Source organism: Mesocricetus auratus, unplaced genomic scaffold, assembly GCF_017639785.1.
Source record: "Mesocricetus auratus isolate SY011 unplaced genomic scaffold, BCM_Maur_2.0 contig_13398_pilon_obj, whole genome shotgun sequence".
Taxonomy (NCBI): domain Eukaryota; kingdom Metazoa; phylum Chordata; class Mammalia; order Rodentia; family Cricetidae; genus Mesocricetus; species Mesocricetus auratus.
Window position 1 is genome coordinate 1,508 of NW_024433582.1, and position 12,833 is coordinate 14,340.

Consider the following 12,833-nt stretch of genomic DNA (forward strand, 5'->3'; position numbering starts at 1 on the left):
ACTGGGTTGCTAAAAAGCACAGATCACAGACAAAAGCATAGAATCCGCAGAGTTGGATGGGAAGAAAATGGGCAGGGATGTGTGTAGTGAGGATCCTGTCCCTCCCAGAGCACAGAGGGGAACATTGTCACTGATAGAAGCTTGGCACCAAGAATAAGGAGGCTCCTGATGGAATCCCAGCTCTTGTGCTTTCCCTTGGTGGCAAGGGGTGTGTGACATCAGCATACCCTGTCCTTACTGTCTGGGCAGAGTGGCTAGTGAGTGCTGCAGGCCCGCAGAGCACAGGGCTCCATTCTGGGCAGTGCAAGCAACTGCTCCTTTCCTCCTCTTCCTCCTCTTCTTCTTTCCTCTTCCTTCCTTTCCTTTCCTTTGTTTTGGTTTGGGTTTTGGTTCTTGAGACAGGGTTTCTCTGTGTAGCTTTGGAGTCTATCCTGGCACTCACTCTGTAGACCAGGCTGGCCTCGAGCTCAGAGATCCATCATCCTGGGCCTCCCGAGGGCTGGGATTAAAGGTGTACACCACCACCACCCGGCTTGCAATTGCTCCTTTTCTGTTATATGTACCCCCGGGGTTGTTAGCCACCTGACTTAATTGCACCACATAGGGAGCAGAAAGGCCTCTTGAAAACAGATTTGAGCCAACATCTCAGGGCACCTTGGAAATCTCCCATGTGGCTCCAGTTCACGTCCCTCCTGTCCAGTGGGAGCCAGGAGTTTATTCATGGCACTCAGAAGAGCCCGAGTCCGGCTGGTATGATGATGTGTCCTTTCCCAGTGCCATCTGTTATGAGTTCCTACAGAACTTCCAGGGGAGCTTTACAATGAGGACATATCAGCCATGTTTCACATCCTGACCTCAGCTCAAACTGTCAGGGGAACAGTGCTCAGATGTTCTCCATGAGACACATCAGTGGCTGTGGAGACAGGCTCATGGGTTAAGTGCATGCTGTTCAACCTGAGTCTGGATCCCAGCATGCTCATGAAATGCTGGGTATGGCAGTGTGTGTCTCTAATCCTAGGCCTGGGTGGCAAAGGGGGTCCCTGGAGCTCCCTGGCCACAATCTAGTCTGGTTGTGAGCCCCAGGCCAGTGAGATGGAGAACAGCAGGGAGGGATGCCTGGCATCGCCTTCTGGCCGCCACACACACCCATGGACACCACGTGCACACAAGGGGAAAACACCATCAGCGCTGGCCCGGGATGGGGATGCCTGTTCCTAACACAAAGAAGGTTTTCAGAGGCCTACTCCCGTTTCTACCTCTCAGTTTTTTCCAGAAAGGAGACCGTGTCCAGGGCAAGCCTCTAGCAAGACAAATTTCCAAGTAAAAGTCACCAGGTCACCAGTGTCACAATACTTTACTTCCATGCCAAACATGTTCAAAAGTTGCTGCTGGGCAGCCGATCCAGACCTGTCAGTTAATCCGAGAGGGCGGGGTGGAGCATCTGGGATGGCACACTCCAGGGGCCTACAAGACGAGGCCAGGCCCCATCCCCTACTTGTTTCCAGGCACCGATTCACCCAGTAGAGAGCCTGAACACTGAGCATTGTCAAACCTCAGGGTCCTATGGCCACACCTGTTATGCTTTTCTCCATTCCCAAGAGCCAGGACCACTCAACACTGAGCCAAGCTTTGAAGAGAAATGGCTCTCCACCACATACTACAGGCGTCTCTGCAGGGGTGAGTGCTACAGCCTGGAAGAGGCTTATCCGAGCACTGTACATCCCACAGCCCCAAAGAGAAAAGCGGCTTTATGTGGTTAAGGGAAACTAGTTGGTTAACCAAAGGAAAAAAATTGGTTTTTGTTTATGATGAATATACATATTCCTAACAGTGCCACACTAAATGCTCACACTCTAGCCATAGTCTTCATGGAAGGCTTTCCCAAGACCATAATAAGCAAATAAAAGCTGTTGGCTAATGTTTATCATATGATGGAAGATACCTGAAAGTCTGCCATTAGATCCCTCTGCCAGGGAACAGCTGCAAGCACTCGCAGAACACTAAACAGTCAGCTCCAAAGGTATTCCTCAGTTAAGAGCTCACAGAGCCAAGGCCCTGTGGCCCTGGCTGTGGCCTATCATGACTGTGTTTTACAGTGCCACAACCAGAATAATGGTAGTCACAGCCAGAGCCCGGGAGCGATGAGCAGAAACCACACCAGAGCCATGAGATCCATGGCCAGAGGCACAAAAATGACAACCAAAGTGCTACTAAAGCCACAACAAAGCTAGGGGAGCCACAGGAGGCCACAACCACAGCCACAAAAAGCCCCAATGACAGCCACTGGAGCCGTGATCAGAGCCACCGGAGTGACAAACACAGCCATGAGAGGCCATGCCCACAGCCACAGGAATCAAGACAAGAGCTTTGGGAAACTGTAACACAGAGTCACGACAGGCCACAGCCAGGGCCACAGGGACCCATGACCAGACTCTTGGGAGCTATGTATGACCACAGCCTCAGCAACCACAGCCAGTGCCACAAGAGCCATGTCTAGAGCTACGGGAGGCCACGACCAGAACCAGAGAGTGACAACGAGAGCCCAGTAGACCACAACTAAAGCCACAAGAGACCACGGCTAGAGTCATAGGAACCATCACCAGAGCCACAGAAGGCCGCAACAGAGCCATGATGACAATGACCAGGCCATGACCAACATTTGAGAAACCTCAGATTCTCAGACTAGGAATATAGACAGTACAAAAGAAGCCGCTGGCTGGCAGCCAGAGTCACACAAACAGCAAAGGTCCACCTGTGGTTGCCCTATAGAGGCCGGGAAGGAGGAGGAAGAGGAGGGGGACGGGAGAGGGAGGAAGGAAGAGAGGAGGATGGCATGCCAGGGACCAGTCATGGCTCTGCAGAGAAACGCAGCCTTGAAACAGTACTCAGAGTCAGGCTTGAAGTCACCCCAGAGCCAACACTCCCCTCCCTAACAAAACCCCAAGAGAGGGAAACATCATGGCAAATGAGAAGCCAGCTCTGCTCCACCAAGGGATCATCCAGAAACCAAACACAGGCTGAAGAAAATGGCACTGTCTACTGCTGCAGGGGATGGCACATGAGCACAGAGGCAGTAGACGTGACAGGGAGCAGAGTCACAAGAGTCACGCAGGCACAGGGTCCACAGCCGGGGAGCGGGGCAGGCAATAGGGCTCTGGCTTGGTGAAACGCGTCAGCAGCAGGTGCAGACCTGCCAAATGTGCCGGTTTGCATGCTGTGTGTGCTCTGTAAACTGCGCTGGGCCCTGCTCCTCCTCCCCCTGTGCAGATGCACTGTGGCTCCCTCCCAAGGCAGCCAATTCTAACCCAGTTCAAGACAGGGTTTCTCTGTGTAACAGCTCTGTAGACCAGGCTGGCCTTGAACTCAGAGATCCGCCTGTCTCTGCCTCCCAGAGTGCTGGGATTAAAGGTGTGTGCCACCACTGCCTGCCGAAAGCATTCTTTATTCATTACTCGTTCTCCTGCTGTAGACATACGCCATCTTCCCAACCTGGGCAGAAACCCAGAGCAGTGACTCCCTCCAGCACCCTGTGATGGCACCACCACCCATATCAGCCGTGTCACTTACGGCAAACTCCTCAGGAGTCACTTTCAGAACGTCAAAGACGACAGCGTCGTAGCTCTTGCTGGCATAGTCGCAGCTCTGGCCCTCCAGAGAGTCTGAGCTGCTGCTGCCCTGTGAAGAAGGCAAAGAGAAAGACGGCTTGACTGGTGTGGCCTGAGGTTGCTGTCATCTCAAACCTCCCCAGAGTGGAGCCTGAGTGGCAGATTCGCACGATGAAAAGTGTCCGCTGCTTGTCCCTTTGCTCCCTGCGAGGCTCTGCAGCACGTCACACACCATCTTAGTCTTCAGGAGTTGTCTACATGTATATGCTAGCATTCCCATTTTACAGCTAAGCAAGCAGAGTCGGTGTTACTTCTCCAAGGCTTCTCACCCATGAAAGTCAGAATGTGAACCCAGTTTCCTATCTGAACCCCCAAAATGACCTTCACCTTGGGCCACTACAGCTTCTGGCCAGCAGTGTGATGACAGCGGAGACTCAGACCCCAGAGCTAGGGTTTAGCCCAGTGTAGGACACTCACCTAGCATGCTCAAGGCCCGGTGTTGTCCCCAGCACCCAAAAGGAAAGAGAGGAACCCTAGCCTAATTCTCCCTCAGAACAGGCCTTCAGAGTCAGGGACCTGAGGAGATCGTCCTTTTGGTGACTTTCTTTCTTTCTTTCTTCCTTCCTTTCTTTCTTTCTTTCTTTTTAAAGGCTTATTTCATTTATGCATGTGTGTATGTGACGTGTGTGCACAGGTGCCCAAAGAGGTCAGAAGCGGGTGTCGGATCTCGCGGAGCTGGAATTAAAGGCCGTGCGAGCTCTCTGCCAGAGCAGCCAGACTCTCACGTGGGAGCTACCTCTCAGTCCCCTCACACCTCCTGGCTGCTCAGTGCCTGGCCGGTGACACAAAAGGTAGAGCTGGTCTGGAAGTGCAAGGCACACAGGCTGGCTCCTGAGCTGAGCCCTCCTGCTGAGCTGTGGGGACTATTGGGGAGCAATCCTCCTGTATTCCTCGCTGAGTCCTGGGTGTGCAAGGGGAAACTCCCCAAATTGGATGGAGTTCATGAAGCCCACCCCTGTGAAGGTGCCAACATGTTGGACACAGCTTCTCTTTAGCGTGACTGCATTCCACCAACTCCACTTGGGTACTCCATGAGACTTACCACCCAAACAGTGCCTGTCCATAAATGGTTTTATTCACCTCAGTTCATGGAGGAGGACTTTGTGGTTTCTACTCATTCTGCCATCTTAGAGTAGGGGTGAGGGAGTCTACTTTTGTTAATTTCCTTTATTTCAGTTTCTATCTGGGGAAATGTTGCAATCTTACTGGAAACGAGGGTGTTTTTAGGTCACTGAAGAAAGCTAATAGTTATGGCAGTGAGTTCAAAGAGGGACAGAAATGCAAGGAGTCCACCTTAATGCCTGGGCCTGAGGTGTCGTCTATAGGTGGGGCTCCCACACTGAAACTCCACGGGGTCCCGGAAGGTAAGAGACCATGCTGGCTCTGCAGGCCCGGGAGAGTGCCAGTCTCAATGGGCTGCCCCCAGACACGGGCACTGACTGCATTTTGCTGTGTCCTGTCAGGTACAACATCGTATTATCAAATGCCATACCCCAGAGTAGTAGCACCCATTACTAAAGAAACCCAGAACACCCAGCTTTCGGAACCCACCACTGCCACCTCCTTTCTCCCCACGACATACATGCTGGCTCAGGAGCCTGGGGTGTGTGACAAGTGTCATTTCAAAAGTTAAGAGGAAGACATTGTCCCCCAAAGATAATATGATCTGATTAAGCTGAAAAGAAATAGGCCCCAGTGCAGAGAGATGGACAACACTCCAGATCTGCACTCTCCACCTACTCAAGACACAGCCTAGCCAGGCTGACAGGGCACTGTGTGAGGACACCAACTCAGAAGTCGGGGAGACTGGGTTTGAGCCACCCACGTGCACAGATGTGCGAGCCAGTTTCTTCTCCTCTCTGTGCTTTGGATTCCTCGTCTATAAGCTGACAAAGGGGTGCACACCAAAAACACAGTGAGCTGGGTGTGCGTGGAAGTGAATGTGTCATTCCGTCACCTGGGGTTCCTAAGCACTTCAATTTCCATGTATGCATCCATTCCACAAACACTGTGGTACTGACAGTCACATACATGAAGGCCCTGAACAACACCAAAATCTGCAAGTGCTCAAACCCCCATGCATAAAATGCCTAGCATAGAACCTATATGTGTTGTCCCACATATTCTGAGTCCTCTTGGATGACTAATAACCTATTAGAAAATAAATTCTGTGCAAAGAGTCACTGCTGCTGTTTAGAGAAAAATGACCAGACAGTCTGCGCATACTTGGTGCAGGAGTGAGTTTTTGATGCATGGTTGGTGGGTCCCATGTACAGAGGGCTGACCATGCACAGGGTAGCATGTGATATACACATCTATGTATATATGCATACATACACACAGGGGCCAGATTTCTCTCTAGAGATATTTCACTCTAGAAGAGTAAGTTACAAGTGGAAGAAAAGAACTGACTTAACAGAATTAACCTCTCATATGCATTCCATAGTACACACACATAACAACAACAACAATAATAGTAAATTATAATTTTTAAAAAGAGTAAATTACATTTACAAACTGTGTGTCTGTACCAATATTGAGCTTGGAAAGCAAATCCTAGATCCCACGCAGAGCCTCTAGTTGCCAGAGTCTGTCTGTTGCGTGGATGTCAGGCCTTAGAGCATTGCTGCAACACCCCAAACCCTCAGGTTAAATCAAAAGTTGCCCCAAACTTATTTGCAAGGACAGTGGCTGCGGTGATGAGGAGGACTCAAGGCATTTTATGAAATTGCTCTGGCTTCCAAGGAAATTTTAAAAGGTATCCACCAGACTGGAGAGATGGCTCAGTGGCTGAAAGTGTAGACTGCTCTTCCAGAAGGCCTCAGTTCAGTTCCAAGCACCCACACCAGGAAACTCACCACTGCCTGTAACTCCAGTTCTCAGGGGATATGATGCCCTCTTCTGGCCTCCATGAGCACTGCACTCATGTGAACATACACATATGATTTAAAAATAAAAATTTAAAAAGTTTAAAAGCATTCCTAAGTGTGATTTCAAGACTAGAGATCAAACCAAGGAATTAAAAAAAACTGATAAGAAATTGGATCCTATGACCTCTTATTGGTTAGTCTGAGGCAATTTCAAAACCCCTTGTGGAATGCTCAGACCCAACCCTGCTTCACCAGCACATCTGAGGAGCCAGCACTACACCCCAGACACAGAGGCACCAGCCTCACAAGACACCCCTCCTCCTGTGTGTCTGTACCAGTATTGAGCTTGGAAAGCAATTCCCAGACCCCACACAGAGCCCTGCCCAGGCCACTCAGACCACCAGTCCTTACAGCCATTTCCTAAGAAGCAAGGTAAATAAGTTCAGGGGCCAGTTGGACTGGCTTCTGTCTGACCTCATTTTGGAACACTTGGCTTATTTATAATCAACAGCGGGTTTTCCTGGGAAAAGTCTGATCCCTTCTTGCCACCAAAATGGAATGTGACACTTGCCATAGCTGGACTGGACTGGAGAGGTATTTGCTTTTCTTTGAAGAGAACAACTTCAGAAAACACCACCTTCCACAGGGTTGACTGGCTCCCAAACCTCCCGCCTGGAGTGGCGGGCCCTAAGAAGGCCTGTATTCATGGCCAGGGCCCACACCATGGCCCTCTCTCCCGCTACCCTCCCACAGCCTTCGTACCTGTGGAGTGGCAGAGGTGACCAGCACGCTAGCCATCAGACCATTCCTCTTGTACATAGTCTCCAGGCCTCAGGGAGCTCCGGTGCCACCTCTGCTGGTGACATAACCTGCCTGCAAGGCAAAGGTACCCATAAAAACCTGCTCTGACCCCACAGAACCACGCCAGCCTCCAACTGATCACCCAGGAGACCTGAGAAGAAGGTCTGAGGTGGCAGCCTTCAAGCTCAGGCTGGCCCACAGAGCCTGGGTGTCCGTTTCCCTCCATGAAAAACGTGTGTGTGTGCTCATACATCTAGAAAATGCAAAATCAATTACCAATGTCCAACAGCTGTATGAATTCTGCATCCATGGCTCTTCTGGCAGCACTGGGCCGTATCCCCGCCTGGCCATCCTCCCCTTGCAGATCACTGGGTCCCACCTGTACAGCCACCCCAGGATGTACCCCGTGCTCGCAGGCCCAGAAGATGCATTCCAAAGGAAGATGAAGGCTGATGAAGAAGCTAGATACCATAGTGTGCCATCACAACTGATCCCACAATGTGTCCATCAAGAGCCATGTGCTGGACTCCTCTAACTCATCTCCCCTTTCCACTATCCCAAGAGAGTCCTTTTAACTCCCCTTTCCACTATCTCAAGAGAGTCCTCTTAATCTTTCCCATTTTCTATGGAGGGAAACTGAGGCACATAAAGGTCATGCTCTGGTGCATTTGCTTATTCTATACAGCAGCAGCATCACCCAGACCCCCTTGAATGTCAGGTCTGGTTATTCTCCTGGACCACTCAGGTGTACAGGCTCCAGAGAGCATCTGTCACCACCCAGAACTCCAAAGGCCACCGGCAGCTTCTCAGCAGGAAAGAGGAGAGTTCTAGGCACGAAATGGAAGCTGGCTGCAGTTACCAGAGGTTGGGTGCTGTGAGGTGAAGTACTGAAGGGGAACGGGCTGGGAGACAGCAAGAGCAGAGCCCACAAAAAAACTCCTACGGAGCAAGTGAAAGCAGCCAGACTAGACCAAGCTGTTTGCGACAAGGTACTGAAAGATGGTCATCAGGGAAGGGACAGAGAGACAGAAAAGGTCTGGGGGGAGAGTGACATACTTGACTCAGGACATGGTGAGTCTGGGGCAGATGAGAAAAACCCACCCTAGAGGGGCTGGAAAGATGCCCGGAGGTTAAAAGCATGTACCACTGCCAGAGGACGAGCGCCCATTCAAACTCTAGCTCCAGGGATCCAATTCCATGGGCCTCCATGGGCGGGGACACACAGACACAGACACACAGACACACAGACACACAGACACACAGACACACACACACACACGCACGCACGCACGCACGCACGCACACACACACACAGAGTAAATAAGGGGAAAGCCCCTAGGGAAACACAAAGCAAAGCCACAAAGACACAACTTCATACCCAATAGGATGGCCAGAATCAGAACAACAAAAACCAAACCAAACCAGACTACACCAAGTGACCGGGGACTGTGCTGAAACCGTCATGCTCTGCTGGTGAGAGAGCAAACGGCACAGTGGCTTCAGAACATAACTTGGCAGCTGCCTGACTGGTTCCCAGCATCTGCTGCAAGGAATGAGCACATCCCAGACACACAGAGGATGCCCAATGCAGCATCACTCCTAACAGCAAATGCTGGAACCAGGTCAGAGTCTGTCTCCAGTGAATGCCAAGGCAGTGTGACCTAGCCACACAGCTCGCTACTACTCAGCTATGAAAAGAAACGAGATGATAGCACAAGCCACAGCAACCTCAAAAATGTTATGCTAGTGGAAGAAATCAGATGCAAAGGAATGTACAGTGCGATTCCATTTTAGGAAATTCCCAGAAATGGCAGACTTATAGGAATAAAGTGCCCATGGCAGGAGAAGCCTGGACACAGAGTGCTTCTGAGGTGATGAGAGTGCTCTAAGTCTGGACAATGACGAGAACAGCACGGAAACGAGGGATCGGAACTGTCGGCTGCAACACATTACATGAGGCACCCTGAGCTTCATGATGGGACCTCACCTGATGGAGTAAGCAGCATGATAAGCTGGGAAGGGAAATGTTGATTACTATAGAAGAGATGGGACCCAGAGCCAGGTAGAGGGCAGACAGGACCCTTCAACAGAACCCCTGTGAGGGGCACAGGAGCTCCAGAATAGGATCCCAAAAGAGACAAAAACATAAAGCCAGCTCATGAGCTCAGCCATAGCAATTTAGAGTCAGGCCTCTTAGGCTGCCTCAAACCAGCCCAACCAGTCCACTCCAAGTTCGAGGCTGAGGCAGGCTTTGCTCTTATCTACATGTGCCTGGTGCTCTGTGGGTCTCCCCAGGGAAGTCAGGCCTGGGCCCCAACCTTCTGAGTACAGCCCAAACCAGAAGCTCTCTGAAGTTGTCCTGGTGGCTCCCTGCTTCTCCCAAAGGATGCTGCCATGGCCGGGGAGATGGCTCAGAGGGTAAAGGTATGCACCAGCAAGTCTGAGGACCTTTGCTCAATCGCTGGGGCCCACATTGTGAAAGCAGAGAAGTGATTCACTTTAAGTTGTTTCCTGACTGCAAATGCATGGCATGGCACAATTATGCACGTGCACGAGCACACACATATAAACGTTGGGGGGTGCTGCCAGCCCCACCTCTTCCCCAGCCCCATTTGCCAGCCCCACCTTCTTCCCCAGCCCCATCTGGCAGCACACACAATGGCAGCATTAATTCTAGGGGAGGCACTGTCTAAGCGGTGTATATTTTGCTCATGCCCTTACCACAAGAGTCCCAGGAGGTACAGACCACTTACATTGGAAGGCAGGAGCTACTTGGGTTCCTAGGAAACTGAGGTCCCATGAATTCAAATCCTGAACAGGCCTGGGCTCATACATATCCCTGATGCTGTCTCCCACAGCACAGGAAAAGCATGGGGGGGTCTCTAAAGTCTGTCATTTCATCCTGGGCAGGACCTAGGCCCTTCCCCATGTGACCAGGCTGAGAGAGCATCTGTCTATATGGAATGGGCTCCCAAAGCTCTTTCATAAACCATGGTAAGCACTGATCTACCAACCAAGGCCCCAGTGATTTCTGTGGCCTCCTCCCTGGCACTACATTCATGGAGTCTGGATCAAGGGACTACCAGCTTTTTAGGTTTGGACAAATCAGCCTGTACACAAATCCCATTCTTCCCACCCTCCGTCTCCCTCTCCACCCTCCCCCATCCCTTCCCCTCATGCACACATAAACACACTCTTGCTGCTAACCCTCCCTGGAAACCCCAACAGTGCAAGAACAAAAGCAGTTCTCATGACGTAATTCCTTAAGAGCGCCGTGGCAGCTGCTATCAGAACCACAGAACAACCCCAAGTCTTTCTCCGATCATAACAAGAGTCTGGCCTTGTGTGGGGCTCCCCGGGAGATTGGGGGGGTGGAAAGCCCAGATGTGGCTCTGGGCTCCTTCCAAGCATTCAGAGTGCTCCTCAACACTTGTGGCTCAGGAAACCACGGGATGGCCTGAGATGAACGGGCCGCCATACAGACCCCACGGAGAAGGCAGAATAACCACTTTTTCCTAAGTCAGTGGGGGCTGTTTCAAAAAAACACACACACCCAGGCATGACCAACTACAAGAGTGTACAAATAAGTACAAGAATGGATCCCAACAGGGTGGGAGGAAGAGCTCTGCATGCAGGGCGAGCTGGGACACGCTGTCTCAGTCACCGCACCGCAGCAGGCTCCGTGCTGGCTCACCCGCAAGCCGTGTGGAAGACCACTGGGGAGGAGCCTGAGCCTGCTCTGCTTATACCTACTCCACCAGCACCATCCATCTTGAGAGAAAAAAGCAGCCGGGCAGTGTGGCACATCCCTTTAATTCCAGCACTGAGAGGGAGACAGGAGGATCTGGTCTACAGAGAGAGTTAGTTCTAGGATAGCCAGGGCTACACAGAGAAACCCTGTCTCAAAAAAATAAAATAAAATAAAAATAAAAAGTCACAAGCATGGGCCCTCTTGATCTGACTATGAGTCAGATCTGCTGTGGCCAAGAGACTTTAAAGACAGCTTGAGAAACAGGAATGAGAGTGAGGTGGGTGAGGTCAGGCCGAGATACCCCAGACAGCCTCGAAGTCCCCAGACATCCTTGTGAGCTGCCTCTCCCTTCCAGAAGCTGGGAAGAAGTTTCCCTTCTGCATTAAGGATGTGGTGTCTGGAATCCAATGTTCTGGTACCTCTCCAACTCTACAGGCCCTCGCTCAATCACGTGCTTGATCTTAGTGATCTACAGAACATCTGCCTTGGGACTACGCCATCAATGGGACCTGAAGGAGAAGGATAGCACTACTACCTACCAAGCGCAGAGATGTCTCTCTGCATCTCTGTATCTATGCATCTGTGTAGCCAAGTCTCCTCCAACACCCAAGCTGCCCAGGGCCCCCACCGTGTCCATGCCCCCACACAGTGACCCTTGCCAATGCAGATCCTGAACCTATAGGGCGTACAGTAAAGGGGTGCATTTTCCTACACATGAAGCCTAGGTGGGAGCTCTTTAACCAGAGAGCCCTGAGCTGGGGTACCTGGTGCTGGCCTGGCTCACAATGAGGCTCTTGTTCTTATCGGCCACTCCTCCTGGGACCAAGTTCCTCTTCTAGAAACCACAAGGCCAGGAGCAGGATGGTGGATCTGGAAACCCAATCCAAGGTCTCCTTGGCAAACAACATGAGCACTGTCCTAGGGCCTGCACCTTCTTAACAAGTACCTGGAGGAGGCGCGACACTGTCCACAGAGGACAGGCGGGCACAGGCAGCCAGAGACTACCTGAGCAGAGGCACCACAGGGTGTCTGTCGCCTGTACCAGAGGCTGAGGCAAGGGGCAGCCCAGCCCACACTCCACAGCGCACTGCGGGGGTCAGATGTGTGAGAACAGGTGACATTTTCACAACACACTCCGTGAACTGAGTTTGCTTTCCAACGCATTAAGCGTACCCCAGCATTTGCTTTCGCCTCTCCAAACCTTGCTGAAAGGGAAAGAGAGGCTTAAAATGAATGAAAATTAGTTTCAGCTCCAAAATCCAGGGAAGGAAGACATGGGTGGGCCAGGACCTCTTGAGAGACAAACAGGCCTGTATCACGGAAGTCTAAGTGCTAGACATCTGGTCTCAAGGTCACTTCCTTCCCACCGCCACCAACCACCTGACTGAAAACACAACAGCACAGAACAGAAAAGACCAGGTGGGAATGTTCAGAGACATGCACAGAAACCATTCGAAGAAAACTGTAAACTCTTCTTCAGTTTCTTTAAGGGCCTACGAAGACTCAGGGACAAAGGCTCTTGTCACCAAGCCTGCCAACCTGAGATGGTCTCTGGGATACAGGGTGTAAGGAAACCTCTGTAAACTGTGCTGTCCTTTGATCTTGACACGTTTATACACACTTATATATGCACAAAATAAATAATGTAAATTTTTAAAAAAGAGTTCTGAGGGCTGGAGATGGCTCATGGCACTCACTGCTCTTACAGAAGACCCATGTTCTACTGTCAGCCCCCACATGGTGGCC

General features: G+C 51.3%; 1 protein-coding gene across 1 annotated transcript; it reads right to left on the reverse strand.

Annotated features, from left to right (window-relative positions):
• Positions 1-3,567: 3,567 nt before the first annotated feature.
• On the reverse strand, positions 3,568-9,582 carry LOC121138494 (ras-specific guanine nucleotide-releasing factor RalGPS1-like; the record flags this gene model as incomplete). Its single annotated transcript, XM_040741176.1, is given in 3 exon segments — positions 3,568-3,675; positions 7,298-7,408; positions 7,613-9,582. Coding segments are annotated over 2 exon segments (165 nt in total), but the record flags the coding sequence as incomplete, so codon positions are not given.
• Between the last annotated feature and the right edge of the window lie 3,251 nt (positions 9,583-12,833).